At 34.9% G+C, this 27,611-nt stretch overlaps 1 protein-coding gene across 1 annotated transcript in view; it reads right to left on the reverse strand.

Moving 5' to 3' along the window:
- LOC150078115 (coiled-coil domain-containing protein 77-like) overlaps positions 1–27,611 on the reverse strand; it is a 57,940-nt gene that overhangs the window by 21,156 nt on the left and 9,173 nt on the right. Inside the window, exons 5-6 of the mRNA XM_090384467.1 lie at positions 18,051–18,372; positions 15,178–15,303 (exon numbers count right to left, since the gene is read on the reverse strand). Coding sequence (XP_090240593.1) covers positions 15,178–15,303; positions 18,051–18,372 — 448 coding nt within the window. The remainder of the gene's footprint in view (positions 1–15,177; positions 15,304–18,050; positions 18,373–27,611) is intronic.

The following is a 27,611-nucleotide window of genomic DNA, read 5'->3' on the forward strand; positions in this document are numbered from 1 at the left end:
TCTCTGCTAACTTCCACGTGATGCTGCTTTTGGTCTTCACTCAATAACCTTGGCACAAACTTGGCCACAATCCTTCTCATGTTCAACTCAATCTAACAAAATCCACTGACACATGTCATACGATAGTCCTACAATGCCACAAATGTCGTGGATGGTCTTGTCTGTGGCCTTCACAGATTGCCGCCCAACAAACTTTTGCGACATTTTCCAGGGTGGTGCTCGATGATGGATGCCCAGAGTGATCGTCATCATCAACCAACGACATGCAACTGTTTTTAAAACAGTTAAACCAGTAGTGGGTTGGCATCTGGCCTAAAGCATTGTCACCAAAAGCTTGTTTCAACTTCTTATGGGTTTCTGCTGCTGCTGTATCGTGAAGAAGGAAACAAAACGATGCAAACACGTTGCTCTCTCACATCAGCCATTGCAAAAATAGCAAACTATGCAAAACACACCACTAAAGAACTGTGCATAAATATTCAATGACTCTGTCCAGCTCAGTGCCACATGGCACACTGATTCACAAAGGATGCATGCAGTGTTACCTAACACCACAAGTCCATACTAGACATAGTTCTTGCGTAACCTTCAAATTTCAGGAACATTTAGGTAGCACCTCGTACATACATATCAACTATCACACCATTTTGTATGGGGGAAACATGCTTCTCCATATGAAGTATGTTTCATCATATGATATCAGTGTTAACAAAAGCAAGTCCAAAATACACCCAATAAAACATAAATGTTAGTTAAAAATAAAAATATAAAGAGAAGCAGCAATAAGTCCATGCATAATTGTACATGGTACTAACACAGTGGTTTTCAACCGGGGTGCCGCAACAACATTCCAGGGGTGCCACGTAATTTGGGTTTAAGTTACTTAAACTTATTATTTTTTAATTTATATGTTTATTTCATTATAAAAAGGCGTACAGTATCTTTTAAATTTGTGGTGACTGGTGATCTATAATTGATCTTTACTTAGTACCTCCATATAAAGAATAAAATTATTATATACTGTATATACATAATTTGTATTATGAAGTGTAATTTTTATAATTATATTATTGTAATAAATATCATATAACATATAAATTACTTAGGGGTGTTCATTATTAAAAAAAGGTTGAAACCACTGTACCAACAAGTACATCACTGAGAGAGTAGACTGCAGTGGTTCATTTCAAACTGTGTCCTGCCACCTTGAAGAGGGATATGCTGTAACCCAAGTGTGTTGTGAGATAGTAAAACTCCAATGAGTTTAACGGCGATCACTCTTTTAGGTGTGCTGCAAATAAGCACATTTCAACTCCACAGCATTATTAAAATAATGCTGTGGAGTTGAGCTCATATCTGTATAATAGAGTATTTTCTCTGTGTATGTTCACAGGCTAATTTGCTTGTTGTGAAGGCTAAAAAATCCAGAATAAAATATGGGAAAAATTCTACTCTCTCTTGCTATGAGATCAGCTAACTACAGCCTTGACTGAGGAAGACTTTAGAAATTCCTTGGTCTTTGATGGAAATTGAACCCAGCCCTCTTCAAATGAGCGGCACATTGTGATACATTGCTACAGAAGACATGTCTTTCTCCAAGTGTCACTCAAGTGACAAAAGCTTGAGAACCACTGGAACCACTGCACAAAAAAATCATCTCTCTCTACATAACCCACTAGACCCATCACCATGATCTACAGAGGGCAGGAGCAACAAATGTTATGTTCTTTTGTTGAAAGAGACTGGACTGAATCACATACATGTAAAAAAAATATGGACTGTAAAATTTTGGTACACAAATATAAAACCATGTTTGCAGTTGGAGAGATTACTGTAATCAGATATTTACATCCTTATGATATGAGCCTGATCTTGCAATGTGCATAACACTATCTGCATATGTTATCCAAGGACTACAGCCAGCCCACTACAAAATTTTTTTTTTTACATATTGAGTATGTCACACTGTTTATCAGTGACTCATCAGCAACAAAGAGAATATTTTGTGTTGGAGAGTTGCCTGTTCTACTAAATGTTTGGCAGTGGATTGGGTAAACAACAGCTGTATGGTGATTCACCAGAGTTTGTTATTTATGTCTTCCGAAATAGAAAATGAAAAGTAGATAATGTTTAATAAATTTTTCAGAACAAAAAGATATGTATGACATCGCATCATAAGTATAGTGATAATCATTATAAAATGGCAACAAATTTTACTATAAATAAAGCGAAGGTAATGTTTTATAACCAAAATATTTATGTAGTACAGTCATATACTGAGCATGGATTAAGTATTAGTAATGGCCATATGGTGCAAGGAAGCTTATGCTACACCAGTCAAAAGAAAGAAAATAATAATAAAAAATAAAATAAAATAAATAATTAATAAATAATAAAAGAAAAGGAAATATACACAACCAATGTGTTTCCCTCCTCCCATAGATATTCAGCGGACCTTTGAATTTCCCCAAACTGTCAGTCTCTACTATACATGAATAATATAACTTATTCCAGTAATATATAACTCGCTGGCTAAAATAAAACTTCCTGCAATCCAGTCCAAACACCCCCCCATAATTTGAATTTGTGGCCCCTAGTTCTAGAATCATTTATAACTGTGAAAATTTCATCCTCATTCATTTTATTTATGCCTCTCAGAAATTTAAACACCTCAAATCAAGTCTCCTTTAAGGTGCCTAGTTTCCAAGCTCTGCAATTATTTGGATCCTTTCAAGAAGCACAATGTCTTTCTTTAGGTGCAGGCTCCATACTTGAACACAGTATTCCAAATGTGGTCTAACAGGCATATATAATGGGATTATGACATCCTTATCCCTAGTTAATGTTTGATAAATCATTAACAGGACACTATGGGCCTTCCTTGCAACCTGTTTACAATGCTCAGAGAACTTCATCTCTGCTCGTATCATGACACTGAAGTCCCTTTCCTCCACTACCGGCTTTAATTCAATTCCACCAAGTAGTAGTAGTAGTAGTGGCATGTGATGCAAGAAAGCAAGTGTATAAGTTTATGCAGCATTAGCCAAAAAAAAAAAAAAAATTTACAAAACAATTCCCTCAATGTTTGTCCAGTTCCTCCTTTAATTTATTTAACCTATCAACTTCCACAACGAAAGAAGGAACTTTGTTCCAGCAATTAACCACTCACTGGCTAAAGGCAAATTTCCGCACGTCTTTCCTCAATTTGAATTTATGCCCCATAAGGTTTGTAATCTAAAAAAGTGGAAGAATCCCATCAGAATTCAGTGTACTCAACCCATTCAAGGCCTTATACACCTCAATCAGATCACCTTGCAGGTGCCTAGTCTCCAGCTGCTGCAATTTGCAAAACTTAAGCCACTCTTGGTAAGAGGATCCCTTCATTCTCCTCACCAATCTTGCTGCCCTCCTCTGTGCACGCTGAAGCAAACCTACATCCTTCCTAAAATGAGGCCTCCAGACCTCTACGCAGTACTCAAGGTGTAGCCTGACCATTGCCTTATACAGAGGGACAATCACCTCCTTTTCCTGCTAGCAAAATTCCTGTATATCATTGACCTGCCCTGGCAGCCTGTCTGCATTGCTCAGAAAACTTCATATCTGACCGCACAATTACTCCTAGATCTGTTTCATTTTCTACCACCTTAAGTGTAGTACCACACAGTTGGTATGTTTCTCTGGGATTACTTCTATCCATATGCAGTACTCTGCTTTGCATTTGTCAATGTTAAACTTCAGTTGCCACTTCTCAGCCCATCTGCCCAAATTTTCTAGATCCTGTTACAGTAGCACACTGCCATTACTGTCATTAACAATCCTTCCAACCTTTGTATCATCTGCAAACTTTTACACTAAGCCTGATATACCTTAATCAATATCATTGATAAATATACAAAGCAACAGTGGAACCAACACTGAACCCTGTAGGACTTCACTAATAACATTAGCCCACAAAGAGCAGCACCCATTGATTACTACCCTCTGTCTTCTCACACTCAACCATCCTTTTATCCATTGTAGCAACTTACCCTTAATACCATTCTGCTCCAATTTGTACAGTAGTCTTCCACATGCAACAGTGTCAAAAGCTTTCCTAAAAATTCAAGTATATGATATCAAAATGATTTTTTGCATCCAGTTCCTTTGTAACCACATCATAATATCCAATCAAATTTGTCAGACAAGACTTTCCCTTAAATAAATTTGATGAATTTGAGGTATTGCTCAAAACATCAAAGGCAGATATTGTTGGTTTGTTTGTTTGTTATTTGGTTTTTAGGAGCATTAGCAACTAAGGCCATATTGCTCCGGGATATGCGGTGGTCATTCCCTGACCTTTCCGCATTCTCCGTATTTGGTGGTGACGGGCTCGAACCCCGGTCTAATCAAGAAGCGTGTGCTATGCACTGCTGCTCCTTCCCACCTGGCTACGGAGGCGCCGCAGATATTGTTGGGATATCAGAGACGTGGTGTCACACAGATATAAGGAATGCGGAACTGGAATTTGGGGTATACAATGTGTATAGAAAGGATAGACAGGACAGGAGGGGAGGAGGGGTTATGCTATTAGTTAAGAAACACAAAGTCCAAGGAAGTGAAGCCAGTCGACATCGATGGACAGGGCAGTGTCGAGTCAGTTTGGTGTGACATAAGCATAGGGAAATCAAAATTGAGAGTAGGAGTGTGCTATAGGCCTAATGACTCTGATGAGTATAATAAGATATTGTACAGGGAAATAGAGTGGCCAATAAATCAGAGAGTCTTATAATGGGGGATTTTAATTTCCCAGATATTGACTGGAATTTGTGGGTTGGTCACTCGCACACTAGCAAGGCATTTGTGGATTTATTGGATGATTGTTTTCTACATCAGCATGTTCGTGAGGCAACAAGAGGGAGCAATACTCTTGATCTGATTATCAGTAGTGATTCTTCATGCATTAAGAATCTGCAGATAAATGAACCACTAGGTGGCAGTGATCACAGTGTGTTGAAGTGGGATTTACTCAAGGAGGTAACTACCATCAGAGGTAAAGGGAAGGGTTTTTGTTTTCGTAAAGGCGACTATGATGGTCTGAGACAGTATTTAAATTCTATACAGTGGGACCAACTGATGATGTTACCAACAGCAAACTCAAAATGGGAAGCATTCAAGGAACTAATCTTGGAGGCTACCAGGCTTTACATACCAACTAAGAAATACTGTTCAAGGTTTAGTCCTAAATGGTTGTCAGATGAACTAATGAGACATGTGGCAGAGAAGAAAAATGCATGGGATACATACAAATTAATGGGTGACATGGAAGCCTATGATAGATATAAGTTGGTCTGTAACCAAGTCACAAAGGAGATTAGGCAGGCAAAGGCAGACTACGAAAAATCCTTGGAAAAGGATGCAAAGAAAAACAGAAAAGAGTTCTTTACATATTTAAACTCAAGAAGGAAAGGGATGAATCAGATTGGTCCACTGGATATTGATGGTTCAACAGTTGAGGATCCTGCTCAGGTGGCTAACAATCTAAACGAGTATTTTGCATCTACATTCACGCATGAGGAGTTATTCAGGAAGGAGAATGATGTAGGTAAAGTAAACATTGGCAGTGAGCTGGATGATTTTGTAATAACTGAGAGGAAAGTGGAGGAGAGATTGTTGAGGATAAACATAAAAAAGGCACCTGGGGTGGATGGGATCTATCCAGTTATATTAAAGGAGGCAGCAAAGGAAGTAAGCAAACCCCTAGCCATAATTATGAGAGCTTCTTTGGACTCAGGGGAGGTACCCATAGACTGGAGATGTGCAAATGTAACCCCAATTCACAAAGGAGGATCAAAGGCTGACACAAGTCAAATAATTATAGACAAGTAATTATAGACCTGTTAGTTTAACTTCTGTTCCAGGTAAATTAATGGAGGCACTGGTTAAAGAAGCACTGCAGAATCATCTAGACAAGAATTCCGTTATAGCTCAGACGCAGCATGGTTTTGTTAAGGGCAGGTCTTGCCTGACCAATCTGACTGGATACTATGATGTAGTCACAAAAGAACTGGATGCAGGGAATAACTTTGATATTATATATTTAGATCTTAGAAAGGCTTTTGATACTGTTGCACATGGAAGACTGCTGCACAAATTGGAGCAGTGTGGCATTGGAGGCAAATTGCTGCTATGGATAAGGGGATGGTTGAGTGGCAGAAGACAGAGAGTGGTAATCAATGGACACTGCTCAACGTGGACTAATGTTATTAGTGGAGTTCCTCAGGGTTCAGTGTTGGGTCCGTTGTTGTTTTCGGTGTTTATGAATGATATTGATGATGGGATATCAAGTTTAATGTCCAAGTTTGCAGATGATACAAAGGTTGGCAGGGTTGTTAAGGACACTACTGATGCTATGCTGCTGCAACAGGATCTGGAAAAGTTGAACAGATGGGCTGATAGGTGGCAAATGAAGTTTAACATTGACAAATGTAAAGTACTACATATGGGAAACAGTAACCCCAGAGCAACATATCAACTCTGCGGTACTACACTGACAGTGGTGGAGAATGAAAAGGACCTGGGGGTAATTGTGCAGGCAGATATGAAGTTCTCTGAGCAGTGCAGACGAGCTGCAAGAGTAGCTCATGGTGTCTTGTCAATGATATACAGGAATTTTTCTAGCAGGGATAAGGAGGTGATTATTCCCTTGTATAAGGCAATGGTTAGGCCACATCTTGAGTACTGTATACAGGTCTGGAGGCCTCATTTCAAGAAGGATGTAGAGCTGCTGGAACGGGACAGAGAAGGGCAACAAGATTAGTGAATGGAACAAAGGGTTGCTCTTACAAAGAAAGGCTTAAGTTTTGCAAATTACAGAGTCTGGAGACTAGGCACCGGCGAGGTGATCTGATAGAGGTGTATAAGGCTTTGAATGGTTTGAGCATGCTCAATGCCAATGGGACTCTTCATCTTGCTCAGAGTAATCAGCTCAGAGGGCATAAATTCAAATTGAGGAAGGACGGATGTCGGATAGATGTGCGGAAATTTGCCTTTGGCCAGCGGTTGGTTGGTTGGTGGAACCGACTTCCATCACTTGTTGTTGAAGTTGATAGCCTAAACAAATTTAAGGCTCAACTGGACAGGTATTTCGAGTGAACGGAGGGGTGAAATGGGAGTGGTGTTTTTTTTTTTTTTTTGGCTGATGCTGAATAAGCTTGCTTTCTTGCATCATATGCCTCTACTAATGCTAATGCTAAACCCATGCTGTGTCTGAATTATTGCTGCAATCTTGTCTAGATGATCCTGCAATGCATCTTTAACCAGTGACTCCATTATTTTACCCGGAACAGACATTAAACTAACTGGTCTGTAATTACTCGTGTCACCCTTTGATCCTCCTTTGTGAATTGGGGATACATTTGCAAATCTCCAGTCCGTGAGGGACCTCCCCAGAGTCCAAGGATGCTCTCATATGGCTAAGGGTTTGCTTACTTTTTTTCAAACCTTAATAACTAAGGCATTTTCAAACCTTAATAACTCATGTGTGAATGTAGATGCAAAATAGTCATTCAGTTTGTTTGCTATCTGAGCAGGATCATAAACAGTCGAACCATCAATATCAAGTGGACCAATCATATTCATCCCCTTCCTTTTAGAGTTTATATAAGTAAAGAAATCCTTGCTGTTTTTCTTAGCATCCTTTGCCAAAGATTTCTTGTAATCTGCCTTCGCCTGCCTAACCTCCTTTGTGACTTGATTACAGACCAGCTTATATCTGCCATAGGCTTCTGTGTCATCTGATAATTTATATGCATCCCATGCATTTTTCTTCTCTGCCACAAGTCTCATTAGTTCATTTGACAACCATTTAGGCCTAAACCTTGAACAATATTTCTTAATAGGTAAGAAACTTTTAGTAGCTTCCACGGTTAATTCCTTGAATGCTTCCCACTTAGAATTTGCTGTTGGTCAGTTGATCCGATTGTACAGAATTTAAAAACTGTCTGAGACCACAGTAGTCACCTTTATGGAAGCAAAAATCCTTTCGTTTACCCCTGATGGTAATTATATCTTTAAGTAAATCCCACATCAGTATACTGTGATCACTGCCACCTAGTGGTTCCTTTATCTGCAAATTCTTAATACATGAATGATCACTGCTGATAACCAGATCAAGAGTATTATCCTCTCTGGTTGCCTCTAGAACATGCTGCTGCAGAAAACAATCATCGAATAAATCCACAAAAGTCTTAGTAGTGTGCGAGTGACCAACCCAGAAGTTCCTGTCAATATCTGGAAAGTTAAAATCCCCCATTATAAGACATTCTGATTTACTAGCCCACTCTATTTCTCTGTACAACTGTTCATTGTACTCAATTGAGTCATTAGGCCTATAACACACTCTTACTATTATTTTTACTTTCACAGTGCTTATGTCACACCAAACTGACTCAATAGTGCTTATAGGCCTAATGACTCATTTGAGTCATTAGGTTAATTAAGAAAAATATTTGATTTTATGTTTTTCTTAATTAACAGCATAACACCTACCTCCTCCCTTCCTATCCTGTCTATCCTTTCTGTACACATTGTACTCCTCAAATTCCAATTCTGCATTCCTAATATCTATATGGTACCACGTCTCTGCTATCCCAACAATATCTGCCTTTAATGCCTTGACCAACACTTCAAATTCATCAAATTTATTTACTATACTTGTAGCATTGGTATACATGAAAGTATACATGCACATATTCTTATTCTTAGTTACCCTAACACATCCCATATACACATCTGTTTCATGATGACTGTCATCAGTCCCTGAAACTCCCAGCACCCCTCGTATAAGTTATTTTGGGGTTACTGTTCCCCAGGTGTAAGACCTTGCACTTTGCTGGATTAAAGCAAAGCTACCACTTTTCTGACCACCCCTGAAGTTTATCTAGGTTACTTTGAAGAAGCCCTGCTTGGCGGTGATCATTAACTACGTTACCAATCTTTACATCATCTGCAAATTTAGACATCTCACCCTCTATCTCTTCACTGATGTCATTTAAGAAAATCAAAAACAACAGAGGTCCCAATACTAATCCTGGAGAACCCCACTTCTTACATTAACCCAGGGTTGGGAAACCTTTTTTTGGAAGGCCATATTTTATTTAAACAAGGTACTATTAAACCATATGATGAGAATTAAATATATACAAAAAAAATAAAATTTTTGTATGCACATATACAAATTTTATTTACAGCCTGTTATTGTATGAGGAATTTAAACATAAAATTAACAAAGAAATTTATTCGTTTATTAGCAAAGATGATAACAAAACTAAAAATGGACAAATTTAGACAACAAACTGTTTACTGACTTTTTTGCAACTGCTTAATGCCAGATAGTAGTCTGACATTTGGTTCCAACATCGTTGAGTGTAATTTTAATTGGTCCTTCAGGTGAATATCCATTATCTGAGATCTCAAGCTTGTTTGGCATATATGAAAATGTTGTTTCACAACAGTAGGTTGTGCCAAAACAAGATAGCATTTGACGAGCATGGTGACGAGCATGTCAACAGCATTTTTCCATATTTGAAGAGGATCCTTCTTTGCATCAAATAGACTTCAGAATATTATCTTCTGAGAGCTCAATTAATTCCATCTGTAAATCATTAACTGCTTTGGAGACATCAATCAGATTTGGTTGAAAAGCTAGTTTCAGTGTGAGATCATGTTTCTCAAAATCAGCACACTTTTTTTTTTTGATTTTTTTTTAAGAGCATTAGCAACTAAGGCCATATTGCTCTAGGAATATGCGGTGGTCATTCCCTGACTTTTTCCGCATCCTCCGTATTTGGTGCTGACGGGCTCGAACTCCGGTCTAATCAAGAAGCACGTGCTACGCACTGCTGCTCCTTCCCACCTGGCTACGGAGGCGCCAATCATTGTATTCTTCAATCAGGGAGTCTAGAACAGCCATTTATTCTTTCATGTCCATTTCTTTAATGATTTGTTTGTATCCTGTACATTAATTACTTTTGCCAGTTCAGGAAAGTATTCAGCTGAAAGTTCCAATCGGATAAACAAGATTTTGAAAAGGTCATTTTTCTGAAATGCCTGTATTTTAAGTCACATATCCTATATAGATTTGGTGTTTACCTTGCAAAAAAATATTCTGATCATTTTTTTTTTTTTTTGACATATATCACACAAAAATGCAATATCTCTGGAGAATTCCACTTTTAACAATTCACACTGTTGACTCAGTTCCTCAAAAAAGCTTGCAATTTGTTTTCACAAAGATAAAAGTTTGACAAGTATTTGTTCTTGGGACAACCAGTGCACTTCAGAATGATATTGCAGATCCAAGCTGAATGTTTCATCATCAAGCTGAAGCATGTTGCGAAATTGGTGATGTCATGATGTATTTGCTCGAATGTAGTTTACAATACCTATAACTTTATTTAATGTGTCACTTAAAACAAAAGATTTGGCACACTGATTCTGCTGATGAAGACTACAGTGAAAGGAAATAAAAATATCTGGATTTGGCAATTCTTTCTGTAGTAATGCAACAAATCCTTCATGTTTTCTTCTCGTGGAAGGTGCGCCATCTGTTCATCACTTAATAAATTACATAAATTCAGTTTCGCTTCACGGCATTTTTCTTTGAAGATGGTAAAGATGTCAGTTCGATGTGTCCTGGCAGTAACGATACCCAAAGTCAGTAGCTTCTCATGACAATGAAAATCCGCAGTTATAACATGAATAAAAAATAACACCTGCACTGAGTCAGTAATATCAGTGGATTCATCCAAGACAATCAAATAATATATATCTTCATTTTGGCATATTGCATGAAGCTGTTCTGTTACATTAGGAGCTAATTCATGAAGAGGCAGTTGTTTGCACTTCTTAACCTTAGCTAAACCTAAACATCCCACAACTTCAACAATGCATTCTTTTATGATTTCCACATTGCTAAATGGCTTACCTCTTCTTCCAAGTATATATGCTACTTTATATGTTGCTTCAGTGATGTCAGTACCTTGTCCTGACGTAGTTTTGAATACATGTTGGTGCTGCTGCTTTCCATCTTTCATTTTCTTAAGTGCAGACTTTCGAGCGTCTCCTTCTAGTTTAGCATATTTGCTGTCCTTGTGAGTTGCATAATGCTGATATGCATTGTATTTTTTTCACTGTTGCCAATATGGTATCGCAGAGCAAACACATCACTTTATTGTTCACTGCAACAACGTAATACTGCAACTCCCATTCTTCATTGAATACTCTCTTTTCTTCCTTTAATGCTCTTTTTTTTATTTCTTGGCATAATCGGGTTACCAGTAAAAATTAAACATGAAATACACAGATTGATTGAAGATTCCATTTTAAAGGAAACAAGCACTGGAAACCAATGGCACTAGGGAGAATGACCGGAATGTCACATGACGCTGATAGCAGTCAGCGAGACGAGTCATCGCTGATAAGAAAGGCAACGTTGCCAAATGAAGTTCAGTTTCAAGTTGAAGTGATGCCATATCATCTATATGGGAAACAATAATATTCTGTAAAGATTAGTGAATTAGAATAAATGCTTTATATTGTATTTACTTTAATATATAATTCATTATTATTTTCCTTAACTAGAAAAGGCAATGCATACATTTTATTTAACACATACATTACCTTTAACATGTTACAGTTCTTTCTTAAGAAGCTCTCAGGCCTGTGATGCGAATCATTGGGTGATTGCCAGTTCACCAATTACTGAGTTGCCACTGACAGGCCTCTCACTAACTACACAGTTATCGATATAATTTTACCTTTTCACTTTGTTTTGTCCTCTGTCGATCTATCCAATATTTTTATGCCTTTTATGTTTCTTTTGGTAATGTACACCATAAACTAATTTATATAAGGAGAATAACGATATATAAAAAAGAGAATAGATAAAATTTACCTTAATAATATTTTGAGTTTGGTGTTATGTCATGAAATAGATGGCAGATTTTGCATTTGGGAGAAACAGGCAAAAGGCCATAACTGGTCCTGCAAAAGGCTGCAGGTTCCCCACCACTGCATTAACCTAATCTGAGAAATAACCATTTATCACAACTCGCTACCTCTTGCTCTGAACTCATCCTGCTATCCATTTAAGCATTTTCCCTGTAATTCCAACCTGTTCCAGCTTATAAAGTAACCGATCATGTGGGACTGAATGAAATGCTTTTCTGAAATCTAAATGTCAAAATTATTCCCTAAATCCAGCTCAAGAGCGACCCTGTCAAAATAGCTAACCAGATTTGTTAAACATGATTTTCCCTTTACAAAACCATGCCATGTATCTTTCAGAATTCCGTTTCTTTTTAAATGATCCTGATGGAATAGATTTAATGAGGTGCCAAAAGCATGCCATATGGATGTTGGTCCATATTAACTCAATTGCTTCCCATAATTGTTGTAAAATGGATGGCTAAGGATTTCTACTCTGAAGAATTTGTTCCTCCCCATCCCACAGGTACTCAGTTGGACTGATCTGATGACTGGGAAGACCGCTGCACAGTTGGCTGAATCCACTTTCAAGTTCCTGGAACCAGTTCGGTACAATTCTGACCTTTTGACATGACACAAGTATACTTTTGGAAGGACCCATTTGAAATGGGTACACTATGGTCACGAAGGGATGTGCCTGGTCAGAAACAGTTTCCAGATAACCTGTGGATAACCTATGATAGTTTTTCATAAAATTGTTCATTACGATTTAGATAATTTATTCCATTCCTCACTTTTGTTTTTTTTTTTCTAGTATACCCAACTTATGTCATTTACAGTAAAACCTCGTTAAGTGAAAGTTCAAGGCACAAAAATATATCCCTTTTTGATTTAAATGGGTTCAAAGTAGCAATACTAGTTCTGGACATGGTATTAATCAAGAGAAATTTTTAGTTAGATACTCTTACGCTGAGCAGAATTTTTTAGTTAGATACTCTTACGCTGAGCAGAATTTTTTGTAATTTACACTAAAAATATTAATAATCTTTTGGGTTTGTAGGGGTAGATATTGCAAAAAGACAGTTAATGCATTATTTTAGATAATATGAGAAAGCTTGTTTGTTATTTGGTTTTTAGGAGCATTAGCAACTAAGGCCATATTGTTCCGGGATATGCGGTGGTCATTCCCTGACCTTTCCGCATCTTCCATATTTGGTGGTGACGGGCTCGATGCCCGGTCTAATCAAGAAGCGTGTGCTATGCACTGCTGCTCCTTCCCACCTGGCTATGGAGGCGCCCAATATGAGAAAGGTAACAAAATTGTGGTGTGGAAAAATTTAATAAGTTTCTTGAATGTCACAACAAGGTTGCTAAATTTCATTTAGTATAAGAAATCTCATATAATTTACTCAAAAATATACTATTATTACTAGTGTGTGACATACCCACAATCAACCTAGCCACATGTCAACATAAAATTTAAGTATTCTATGATAATACATAATTCTGACAATCCAAACATCTACTGTATTATCATGATGTGTTTCAGATTACTGAAGTTTATCCAAAAATATATACATAGTCTCCAAGTAACCCAGAATTTTGATGTCGATATATTATTTATTTTATATTTTAACCAGTTATTAGCAGGGGTGGACTGGCATTAGACTTACAGGGGAAACCCCGGTGGGCTGGAGGTCAGTGTGATTTTGGTTATAAACAGTACTGCCATAAACACTAGTATGAGGCCGCTACAAGATTTCTCTGGTAAGAATTTTTGACACAGTCCACCTCTGGTTATTAGTACAGAGACAAAATTAACAATGAAACAACCTTGAAATTGTTTCAATTGCTCTGTTTGTTTTTTAATGTCATATAGTAGAAGAGCCAACATTAAACTCCTCAAACCCATGTTATGACAATCTGACAGTCCAGCAATAATTAAACACTATAAAAATTAAAAGAATTTTAATTTTGTTGCATTATTAACTTTTATTCTATATGCTAAATTAATTACTGACAGTATATCAAAGCAACACAAAAGAAAATTACACATGAAATGAAAGACTACGGGGTTGTTCTATTAAGCTATAAACACTTGACTTATGAATACTGCATACACAAAATTCCATAAGATATACGGTATAATTTATAATTTTGTTTAAATGAATGATCTTTGAATATTTATTTAGTTATTTCTCTGCTAATATAACTGGATTAAATTTGCTTCATTGATATTGTTTACAAACATGACAGTTGAAATGCACTATGTTAACCTAATGCTTAATTTAAGAAATGTGTGAATCCAAAACCTTTTTGGGTTCACTACTGCTGATAGCAACAGACATCCCATGACCTTCAAACATGCCATAAATTAATTACACAGTACAAACATGTCCTAATTTGGAATAATTTGTATTGCACATTACTGTGTTTACTTTAAAGTTCAAGCATGGTAAGAATTTTTATTACCCTGAGGTGAAATCTTCATCCTACATATTAGCCACTTGTTTACATAAATTTATTATATTCATCTTAATCTCATTTTTACTTTCATATTACTTATGTGTCATGCCAGATTGACTCAATATCTTGACATAGCTCATCTATCAGGCATGCTCTTCTTGAATTTATGTACTTCGCAATTAGAACATAACCAGACTTCAGTCACATCTTAAACACATTTCACCTACCTAAAAAAATACTGCATTAAGTACATCAGGATGATATCACTGTTTTTGATTTTATTATGATATCAGCAATTGTTGATTTAACCAGTAATTAAAATTCATCAATGTGTATACTTCTATCATTAGTATACAAACATATGAAACTCTTGTGCTTTTTTTTAATGTTATTTGTTATCCTAGCACATCCTTTATAGTCGTTTAATTAACCCTAGAAAATTTCCATAAGGTTAGCTGTAGTACTAAAAATCTCTGATTTAAGAGAGGTTTCACTCCAAAATCCAATAAGTAGATGTAATTCAGTCTGTTTTATAAAAAGGATTTAAATATAATTAAAAGTTTTTAATAAGAAGTATTAAAAATGTGATTATACAAATGGCTATTACAAGAACAAATATACACAATTGGTAAAGAGATAATACATTTTAAGCAGTCTTGGTCAGAACATTCCATACAGAACAGTGCAAAATTCAATTATGTTGCCTGTAAAATTGAATGAGTAATGTAACATGAAGTAATTACAAACCTTATAAAGCTTTTGGGTAGCTTCATTTTCTTCTCTCAACCTGCACATCTTGTCCTCCATTTTAACACACTGATTCTGATATAATTGAGACAATTTCCTTGTTTCTTCGAGTTCAGTTTGTAAAGCCTGAAAAGTAGAACATCAATTTGGGAACGCATCATATAAAAAAATTTTTAGTAATGAAAAAAAAAAATTAATAATAAAATTTATCTATGTACAAGTTAGTGCATTTGCATCATTTCTGTACATAACCAACTACATAAGTAGTTATCAATTGGCATCATTAAGTATATTTCATATTGTGAATACCTTCAACAACGAGTTGCCATGGTATTGCACTACCTCGAATAAGTAACGCTTCACCATAGGAGAAGACTATTGTTACTTATTCTCAGCGGATACCATCACCCATAAGGCACCATTTCAGAGCTTATTGGCTCCTCATCAGTGGGTGGGCAGATACCCTGATGTTGCAATGATGACAACCCAGTTGTGAAGTATAAGTCCACAATACTTTGCAACTGAATTGTCATCATTGCAACACCAGGGTACCTGCCCACCCACTGATGAGGAGCCAATAATCTCCAAAACGGTGCCGTATGGGTGATGGTATCTGCTGAGAATAAGTAACAATAGTCTTCTCCTATGGTGAAGGTGAAGTGTTACTTATTTGAGGTAGTGCAATACCATGGCAACTCCTTGTGAAGGTATTTACAATATGAGATATACTTAATGATGCCAATTGATAACTACTTATGTAGTTGGTTATGTACAGAAACGATGCAAATTCGCTAACTTGTACATAGTTAAACCATTTACGTAACCTGAGGCTTTAGCCCTAAACTATACAGTAATAAAATTTATTTAAAATTATAGTCCTGTGAAAATTTAGCTAACTAGCATGAAAAAAAGCATAAATATACTAAACAGAATGGCTTTAATCCCTTGCATTTCTACAATACATACCAAGGAAGGTAATTTAAGTAGTTTGTGGATCTCCAATGTTATTCTAAAAAACAACATACATTAAGTTATTTTCTAGAATTCCATGTTAGAATCACTATATTTTTGCAAAGTTAAAAATAATCAACGAAAAAAAAAAAAAAAAAAAAAAAAGATAAATAAAAAATGTTATAATTAAACATACCTAGGAAAAAATAACTTTAAAAAAAAATTAAATTTTTTAGTTAACTTCAACAATCGATGCAGTAGTATCTTTGGAGAAACTGTATGCAAGAAGTAAGAAATAATTATAAAATAAAAAATGTACTACATTTTCCTTAAATTATGGAATAAAATAAAAGAATTTGAAATTCTACTTTATGCTTTCACTTTCTGCCTTGGGGATATTCTGGTCCTCCAGTGACAGCACACAACATTTGTTATGTCTGTAATTGGAAGTTTTTTTTTTTTTTTTTCTCCATATATTGCTTGGCTGTTCATTTAGACCTGATACATTATTTGCTGTTAGGCATGTTTACTAATAGAGGCCATCTATTGTCTAATGAGGACAGTAAGTCTCAAAACTGCTGTCATGGCAATACCTTCAGGTGTAAATAAATAGCTGATTTATCTTTTTGGTAATGCTATTTATATTAAAATGATATTAGCAATTTAGATGGACTTGCTGATAGTGGTGTCATTTCTAATTTGAGCATAAGTCCAAGCCTTGAAGGCCAAAAGTCGATCTTGGTTGCTGGAAGGACAAAACTATTCCTAAGACAGAAAGTAAAGAGAAAAAAATGTGTACAATTTTGAATGATTTTAATGTCTTCATTGAAATATAACCTCATAAGCATTACTAAAAAAAAAGAAAAAGAAAAAAGCAGTCTGCTGCAAATACGTGTTCTATAATTTTACATACAGCCAAGTTGGGTCAACTAAGCATATTCAGAATTTCAATAATTTTTAAGGATAATTGGTGCCTCCCAGTTTTGAAACAGGGAAATGGGGAGGATTTCTGTTCCAATTAAATTGCAGCCTGGAAAAATGTCTGGTAATATGTCTGAATTGATTTTATATATATCCCTCAGAGAAATCAGTGGTACACCTTGATAATTTTATTGCAGTTCTGCACAGAGTACAAAATGGGGTACATGGATGTATTAGTATCAATTGCACTAAACAAACAAACAAAAACCCACAGAAATATCCATGTGGTAACACTATCAGTTTCTAAAAGTTGGAGGGAGTGAAAAAAAAAAAAAAAAAAACTCGATTCAAACTGTCACTTTAAGTAGTATGCTTTGCTTTTAATAAGTAATAAGAGAGGCAGTGACTAGAAAAAAAAAAAATAATGAAAACATCACATATATTTTGAAGATAATAAAGCACTCAAAGCTATGTTGGTTTAATCATGTTTATTTACAATTTGGAAATATGTACATAATGGAGTCAAATGTTTTGTGGTTCTTACCACTTTTTCAGTGACTGAAGAGACAGTAACTAATGGTTATTATTATGTAATTCTTAAAATTCTAGTAGAATTAAATTTCTAAAAAACATTTTTGTCACTGTTCTACCATGCAGTCCTTCTGGGGTACAGCCTACAGAAGGGTTTAATAAAAAAATTCTAAGCAAATACAGTGGAACTGACTAAGCACTTAGGCTTCACTGATTTCTTTCTGTTAGATTAACACTAAGTTTATATGAACAACTGGTTTTACCTTACCTTACACCTGATAAAAGCACTTAACAAATGAATTAGATAAATCTTCTAAAAGGTGAATGGAAAAATAACATAGGTATATAAAAAAGAGAGAACTCAGCTTTGCACTGTTATTATTACTTGCTTTCTTTTGTTATGTAAGATATATACGGTTAAATTAATTTTTTTAAATATGAAAACTAATATTTGAGTACCTCGTACTTACTGTAATATCTGATTTTAGTTGCTGCATTTTGATTGACTGGGGAGTTCTTTTAGGTAAATCTAAAGCGGTCTCTTGTAAATTTTGAAATTCTCTTTCTTTTCCAAATGTCTGTTGAAAATTTGTTTTTGATGATGATGATGACACCATTGTTGCAGTATCTACAAAGGATATTGGATGGTTTGAAGATTTTTTCCTAGGTTTTATCTGTTGCAGTAATGCATCCTTTTCAGCAACCCATTCCATTTCTTTTTCTCGTAATATTTTTCGAAGTTCTAGAAATTCTTTTGTATTTATCTGAAGTAAGTCTTCTGTCTGTTTCAGCCTTAGAAAAATAACAAATAAATAAAACAACTCTATAATAATAATAATAATAATAATACCTGAAATTAATAAATTCATCTATAGGCTGACTAAAGCAAGTCAGAGCAGACAATGTGCAAAGTATGGGATGGAATTTATTATTCTTTACCTTAAATCTTCCATATGTTAGTAAAAATTGTGGTATAAAGGATAATTTTATAACACAGCAGGTTACAACCACTATTAACTCAAATCTTGGTCAATGAAGATTCTGTATTATTCAAAGTTAAATTTTGGGTATAAAAAAACGAGTAGAAAAAAAAAAACATCTGCTTGTAATAACACAGTATATATATTTTAGCAAGAACTGAGATTAAAAACAGAAACTTCATTTTATATACTCCAATACAGTTCTCTAGTTAGTCAAAGTAGTTTATATCTTTGTTGTAGCTGCATATAATTAGATGGGTAATAATTATCTTTGTACTACATGGTTGTCAGAAACTGTGGGAAGAGTTATCAATAAAACATTAAAAATCAATGACATGGTTTTAATAATATAGCCTGCTAAATAACCATTGTCAGCAATCTAGTTTTGAAGAATTTGATGATTTAGAGATAACTAATATCAATGATATTGTTAAAATGCATCAAGTTGTCAAAGTAATTCTATAAAAACAAGCAACACTAAAGGCAAACTCTTGAGAACCAAAAATAAAATTAATACACTAGAATACAGAAATGAAAAATAAAGTAAAAATAAAAATAAAAAGTTATCAAAATATGTAGATACAGTGAAATCGTATGGGAAGCGTTTGCTGAAATTCAGAAAACATGACCAGTTTTCGAGATTTCCAACCCTCTTGATTTTACTGTGATTTTATCTAAGGATTCTAGTGATCTTTGTTCTTTTTATTTTTATATATTTTATTTTCCATTTCTGTATTCTAGACTGGTTATTTTATTGGTAATTCTCAAGTGTGTGCCTTTAGTTACCTCTTTTTACAAAATGACTCTAACTACACAATTATCTATTCTACCACTAAGAGTGACGTTACACTTCTGACAGTTTATGTGGCAATGTTGCAGCAATAACAAAGGTAATTTTTTTTATTATCATCAATTTAATTATAGTGTAACAGTAGAGGAAATTTGGTTAATTTATATTCAATTGCAATTAACTTACTATAACTACTTATGGGCAACCCGTATACTATTCCTACCATTAACAACCAACTGTGCATTTTTGTGGCAGTGTTATCACTGGTCATGCATGTTACCCCAAGACCACAGCCAGCAAAACAGTTATGAAGAATTTGATGATTTAAAGATATTGAAATTTATCAATTTGTTCCAATTCAATGTCTAATAACAGATCACAAGCAAGGTTGCTAGCTAACAAAGAAATTTTAGAATTGAAAAACCAGATCAGAAAGTGATCTGGCTTTGTTTCATTATCTGGTCCACACATGTCATCATCATCATTACATATCTACCTACTGATTTTGAGAAATGAGAATCTGAAAAACATTTATCAGAAATCCAATGTGATCTGTGCTAAATGTTTTTTGTTTATGGTACTGGCTGACACATCCAGTCAAATAAATTAAAACTCTTATTAAAAACAAGTCACTGGTCACAGACAAGTAAGACAAGATTGTTTTATTAAACAAATCCACTTACGATAAAAAACTTGAAGAAACAGTTCAATGTAATAATACGTGATACAATAGAATGATTCTTTTAATATTACAATAATAGAGAATAAAGCAGATATGTTTCTAAAAGAATTCAAAATAAAATTAGTCTCCCAATATTACATATAGGAAACTGAAATATGGTAATACCATACTAGCGTACAAGTTAGTGCAATTGCATCAGTTCTGTACGTAGCCAACTACTTAGGTAGTTATAAATTGGCATCATTAAGTATATTTCATATTGTGAATACCTTCACAATGAGTTGCCATGATATTGCAGTACCTCGAATAAGAAATGCTTCACCATAGAAGAATAGTCTTCTCCTATGGTGAATTTTCAAACAGCTGCACAAAATTTGATTCAATAAAGGTATCAACAACAGCTTCTTAAGGCCTTTCAAAAAATGGAACAAACAGAAATCAGGTGATAAGTGGCCATACCCCTTGGATTAGGAACCTTAAAAATTGGAATTACCTTAGAAGTCTTGCATATGCTGGGAACAAACTCTAAACCAACCTAAAACCTGTCTAAACAAAAATGAAATATAATGAAATACCTCAAAAATGGAAAAAAAAAAAAAAAAAAAAAAAAAAAAAATTTCAGACAAAAGTTAGAGATTAAATCAGAGCCAACTAATCAGGTAAACTTCTAATAATCTTCATTAACTCCTCATTACAGAATTCCACAAAAACAATCTATCATTAGATGACAATAATAATAATAATAATAATAATAATAATATCAACCAGAAAATCTGTAATATTGGGCAACTGATCAGAAACAAATGAATTCTGTAACCTTAAAAAATTTCTATCGACTCACTGGTATTTAACATATAATATTTGGACACAAGAAGTTTCTGTAAAAATCTCATGCCATGTAAGCATGAACAGCAACAAGCCTCTGAACTGCCTCTCTTTGCCGTGAACGGTTTCGAGCACACAAAAACAAGTTCTGAGTACTGTTGGATATAAACTTCCTGAATAGTTGAAACAATTGTTGATTCTGTTTAAAAAGGAATGATAAATCTTTCATCCACAAGGGTTTACAATAAGGAAAATTTTGCACACCCGCAACATTGAGTGTCACACAATAGACTGTAACCAATGAGAGAACCAGAATGCAGCATCATTAATATATGTTCACAATCCTGTTCAGCACAGATTTGTGAATAGCCAGACTTAATAATCATGTCAGAACCAGAATTGCTGACAAAATCCATGACAAAGAAAACAAGGGAAAGGTGGTCAGAATTAAAATAAATCCCACTCCAATCTGAATTTCTGATATGCCATAATTCGAAAACATTCTATCTAACCAAGAGTCGGAATGAGTGGGAGGGAGGAAGATACTTGTCAAAAACCTAAAAAAGCTCATGTCATTAATAAAAACTGATTCTTAAGGCCTAGAACAGCTCTCAAAATTAAAATCAACTAAAATTATAACCTTCTGCCTTGTTATTATAGGGGATCATATCTGGACTAATTTCTTTGAATATGGGTTATATGATGAGGTTAATAACCATAAATTTATTTAGCTTCAATTTCTGTTTCATTCATCCACGATTATAAATATAATCCCTCGGGCACACTTTGTCTCTGCCTTCAAAAGACAGATCATATCCACTAACAACAGGATTCAATCGGAAGTGCAGAAGCTTGACATATTTAGTTAGAATATTATAATAAATATATAATATTAATGTAGATAAAATATAAAATTACATTATATTATAAAAAAAAAAAAAAAAGGTAAATTGCAGCCATTATCAACCCACTGTAGGATGGAAGCGTCCTCAACAATTCATGCTGAGGGAAATGGACCATAATCTGCCACGCTGGTCCAGTGCGGGTTGGCAGATCGACCGTATTTAGCAGTCAGGGGCTTGAACCCCAGTCTACTCAAAGAGCATATGCTACTGCACTCCCGCTCCTGACTACTCGGCTACGGAGGCTACATTATATTATATTATATATTAATAAAATATAAAATTATATAATTAAGAGTACATTTTGAAAATAATTCTTAAAATTTCACACCATATCACAATTTCAACATATAGAGGTTTTTATGTTAACCCATAACATGTATATCTTACTACAATTTAGAGAAGTAAATATGATACTGATCTATTATAATACCTGCAGATAATGTTTTCTTGTGCTCATAGGTGGCAGTAATGTTGGGACAGGTTAACATAAAGCAGTTTTACTGCACAACAGAAATTCATTCCCATCAGTTAAGCTTACTTCATGCTGTTGGCTTGAAAGAAACATATGAAAGCATTTCCGAGATCCTGAGTGCAATGAAGTACTACAACTGCATGAAAAGCCTATGGTGAGCTAAAAGTAATTGATAATATACTGTTGTTAAATATTGTTTTCTATATATATGGGAGAGTCATGCAAGAGAAAAACATTATGTTGTGCAGCAGTGAAAAAAGAGGGAGGATTTCTACCAGGAAGAAGTAATATAAAATATGTTCCACTGACTGTACCAAGGAAGGTTCTCCTTTCACCTTTGCAAATAAAGCTTGGATCAATGAAGAATTTTGTTAAGACTGTGGTTAAGAAGAAGTGCATTCTGCTACCTAAGGGTAGTGTTTTCCAATTTAACAGACACAAAACTGAAAGAAAATTTTAATTGCGCTTCATATAAAGAAACTCCTTAAAGATAATGAATTTGAAACAAAGCTACAGCTTAGTTTTAAAATTAGTTGCATATGAATTTCTTGGAAGAAAGAAAGAAGATATTTATGAATCTCTGGTGTTAACTTTACTGTAATGTTCTAAAGATATGGGCTGCCACACATCTTTGAAAATTCATTTTTTTCATTCCCATCTCGTTTTTTCACACAAAATTTGGGAATGTAAGTGCGATGAACACTTTCAACAGGATATATCCATGATGGAAAAGCAGTATCAAGGCCACTGGAATACTATGGTGATGGGAGATTACTCCTGCTTTCTAAAGAAAGAAATAAAAATGGGCTGTAAGAAAAACTGAGTGGCAAACATTTCGAGGGAAACAGAATGACTGCAGTACATTATACGTTTGATTAAAGTACAGTAGAACCCGGACAAGAAGTTTTCCAAGGGACTGGAGGTTTAGAACTTCTTATGAGGGAAAACTTCTTAGAAGGGAAAATGACCTAAGGGTATGAAATATTAACTACGCAAATAAAAATTAAAAGATACATATACATGTGAATGATCATGTGAATCGTAGGAAAACTATCAAGAACAAAAATTATCATTTAATGCAAAACAATATTTATTAGTCATAATTTAATAAGAATTCAAAATTATAACAAGTATGCAATGAGAAGAAAGGTAGTGAGAATGATAAAAATCAATTACAATAATTACAAGTAGTACAAAAAAAAAAAAAACTAAAAAATGATTAAAATTTTTTCAAGTAGCTCTCCAGAGAAGACTGCTTCAAATATTTCAGGGAAAGCTTCATACAGAATAGATCAATTTCCCTAACACATTTCAACACTGACTCAGGAACATCGGGCACACTATGAATGAATTGCTGCAGTGAAGAGAAGCCATTCATTGCATTTCGGAATATTGGTATAGCAGGTTCATATTCTTGTTCAGACTCACTATCAGTCATGTTTTGATCTTCATTGCAAATATCTTCAGTACTTTGCAATTCACATGCAATAACATCATTGTCTACATCAACATAATCATAAAAATTTATTGTAAATCCCAAACTACTCTGTAGGAAATCCCATTTGTCAAAAGGAATCCCTTCCTGTTGATCACTTTCAACACTATCAACATTTTCTTCTATATCATTATAGAACCCAGCCTTTTTAAAGGAATTAATTATAACAGTAGGGCTAAGTGTATCCCATGATGCTTCTAAATAATGCATTGCATCTAACAAAGAAATTTTGAACTTTTCAGTTTTTCCATTCAGTTTTACAAGGATAAGCAATTTATGTACAAGGTACTTACAAAAATGCATCTTTAAAACTTTGATCACTCCCTGATCCATTGGTTGCAGAACTGACATGGAATTTCCAGGGAAGAATTCCACATGGATGTTGTTTAAGTGCTCATTGTTTTTCGAATGAGCAGGGCAGTTATCGACAAATAAAAGAATTTTTCTGTTCTCTTCTGCCATCTTTGAATCTAGAGCTCTTAAATACTCATCAAAAAGAGCACAGGTCATCCATGCTTTTTTATTGTTCTTGTATTTACATGGAAGTATTTTCACATTCTTGAAACAGAGTGGCTTCTTGGGTTTCCTATCACAAGCAATGGTAGTTTCTCTGAGTCATTCATATTAACCCCAGCTAGCATTGTAATTCTTTCCTTACTCATTTTACCACCATGGAAATTCTGTCCTTTGGATGCATAAGTCTTATTAGGAAGTAGATTATAAAATAGTCCTAATTTGTCAACATTAAAAATATCACACTTTCTATATTGTTTGATCAAAACATGTAGTTTCCTTTTCTCCACTCATCAACTTGTAACATATTCACACTAGAAGATTCTCTGCAAATTATTTCATTAACTAAACCATATTTCTTCTTAAATCTGTCAACCCACCCATTGGAAGGAATGAAATCCACTCTAAGCCTATCAGCAATTTCGATGCCCTTCTCTCTCAACCAATTGCCATTAACCGGATCATTTGCAGTAGATACCTGCTTAAACCACACCACTAATGCCTCCTCCACATCTCCATATTTTCCAGTTTGTCTCCTTTTAACTTTACATGAAACATTAAGGGCATTTGAGTTCAACACTTCTTTTCGTGACATAATTCCACTTACTGTAGAAACTGCCATATTAAGTTTTTTTTCCACCTCAACTCGTGCAAGAGGGATTTGGTTCCACCGTTTTTATGACATCAAGTTTTTCTTTTAATGTCAAAGCCTTTCTTTTTATTCCTTCAGTGTTTATCCTTCCAAATTCAAAATTATAACACAGTATAATTAATAATTAATGTTTGTAGTGTTAAAATAAAACTGCCAAGGAGGGACAAATAATTAGAATTAATACGGTAGATAGACAAAAATACAGTTATTCTTCAAAGAATTACCAAAAATACTAATGGTAATCTACAGAAATAAATAAAGTACAGTATTATAAGTTCAGCTTTCAACATACCTTTGGTCACAATTACAATAAGACAAACAGCAACAATCCACTAAGTAATTCAGAACTGTGAGAACTTAAGGGCAAACGTTTCACTGTGCTTCATGTGGTCGACGCGTGAAGAAATAAATATAGAAATAAAGAATTTCTATATTTAAAAAGCGTATTAAGTGTGAAAACATCATTATAATAATACACTGTGTATTGTTTATCATGGTTTCCTGACAAAAGGCCACACGAAAATTTCACACAGGAAAACTCCCATTGTCATAAATGCTCACATGAAAAATACCAACACGGAAAATTGCTCAGATTATTTTTAGTTTACAAAAACAAATTACTTCATATTTCAAAATGCAACAAAATGTCGAATTTATATATTTTATTTCTACTTCTATACAAGGTATTTTAATATAACTTTTGATATAAAACTTTTGATTTTAATATAAAGTATAATATTTGGATGTAAATGTTTGTAAGAATTTACAGGAAATAAAATGTTCTGGTTTTATTGCAACTAAAGCCTTTTATTTTATTTATAAAAATAAATTATTTTTTCTGTCTTACAAAGTGAACAGTCAATGCTTTTTTTTATCAACAAACAACTAATTCAGACATATTTCAGTGATTTATTTATTTGTCAAGGATTTGAATAGAATTTTCGTTACTGTAAGTTAGCCAATCTCTGCAAGTAATTCAATAAGAATATGGAATCACCATGATGCAGCTCTTGAACAGTCGGCTAAAACTACAAACTGCTGTGAGGGATTTCACAATGCACTTAATTCCCTATTCCACTGCAGTCATCCCAGTGTGTGGTTTTTGTTTGATGGACTGAAGAGGGATTTGGCTTGCCACGTATTCCTGCACAAAAGTGGCAATGAAGTCATGCAGTGCATCATATCTTCTCTTTTTCACCTCTAGATGAACCTGCCTGTGCATTAGCCAGTGTCAATCTGTGGCAAGCCAGGTCCCTCTTCAGTCCATCAAACAAAAACCACACACTGGGTGACTGCAGTGGAATAGGGAATTAAGTGCATTGTGAAATCCCTCACAGCAGTTTGTAGTTTTAGCCGACTGTTCAAGAGCTGCATCATGGTGATTCCATATTCTTATTGGAAACTGGGGATCTCAATTGTCATTCAGTAATGAAGACAAAACGTAGTACAACAACCAACTACGTTTGTTGTTGTACTACGATAGCAACGTAGTACAACAACCAACCGAACATTGTCATGAGTCCTGTCCTCAAAAAGCAGAAGCCAACGTTGTCAGAAGCACAATGAGGCAATACATGAGAGTAGTTGGTTCTACTCCTCGCAATGTGATGGGGAATGTGTTGTTAGAGTTGAGTAATGATATACTGGCTCATATGCCCAAACAATCATCCCTTGCGAGAAACCTTCTCAATCACAGAATAGATGGTCATTTGCTTAATCTAATAATCATAAATTTTGATATTCCTGAGAAGTACAGTCAACCGATACTTCATGATTCTGGTGTGGATGATCCAGGCAGAATTCTGGTTTTAGGTGATAAAGAACTCTTGGCTGAATTGAACAAAGATATAATTTATGGAGATGGCACCTTTGATAAAGTTCCAAACATGTTTTACCAACTGTATACGTGGCATGCCAAAGTGGGTAACTCATATCTACCATGTATTTACATTTTGTTACAGAAAAAGAACTTGGATACTTATAATAGAATATCTGAAATCATGAAACTGTTGGTTCCAAATCTTGATGCCTCAAAAGGTTTTAGGATTTTGAGAAGGTTTGAATAAATGCAGTGAGGATTGCGAGGTCAAAGGGTGCTATTTCCATCTGTGTCAGTCTCATCAGGAAACTCAGCAACGTTGGCATGAAGACTGAATTTGAAACTGATATAAATATAAAACTCATGCTGAAGTCGCTTGCTGCATTAGCCCAGTCCATGATGTGAGGAGTGTCTTTGATAAGCTTGCCGCCACATTTCCAGACAAAGATAGCTATAATGAGGTGCTCATGTACTTCTTTTCCACATACATTGAGGGTGCAGCAGGTAGAGATTCACAGTTTCCAATAAGAATATGGAATCATCACGATGCAGCTCTTGAACGGTCGCCTAAAATTACAAACTGCTTTGAGGAATTTCACAATGCACTTAATTCCCTATTCCACTCCAGTCATCCAAACATTTGGTTTTTGTTTGATGGACGAAGAAGGACCTGGCTTGCCACAGATTGACACTGGCTAATGCACAGGCAGGTTCATCTAGAGGTGAAAAAGAGAAGACATAATGCACTGCATGACTTCGTTGCCACTTTTGTGCAGGAATACGAGCAGGCAGAAGACAAACTGAAATACTTGCAGAGATTGGCTAACTTACAGTAATGAAAATTCTATTTAAATCTTTGACAAATAAATAAATCACTGAAATATGTCTGAATTAGTTT

Source organism: Mastigoproctus giganteus, chromosome 11, assembly GCF_048544385.1.
Source record: "Mastigoproctus giganteus isolate SK-2022 chromosome 11, ASM4854438v1, whole genome shotgun sequence".
NCBI classification, from domain to species: Eukaryota; Metazoa; Arthropoda; class Arachnida; order Uropygi; family Thelyphonidae; genus Mastigoproctus; species Mastigoproctus giganteus.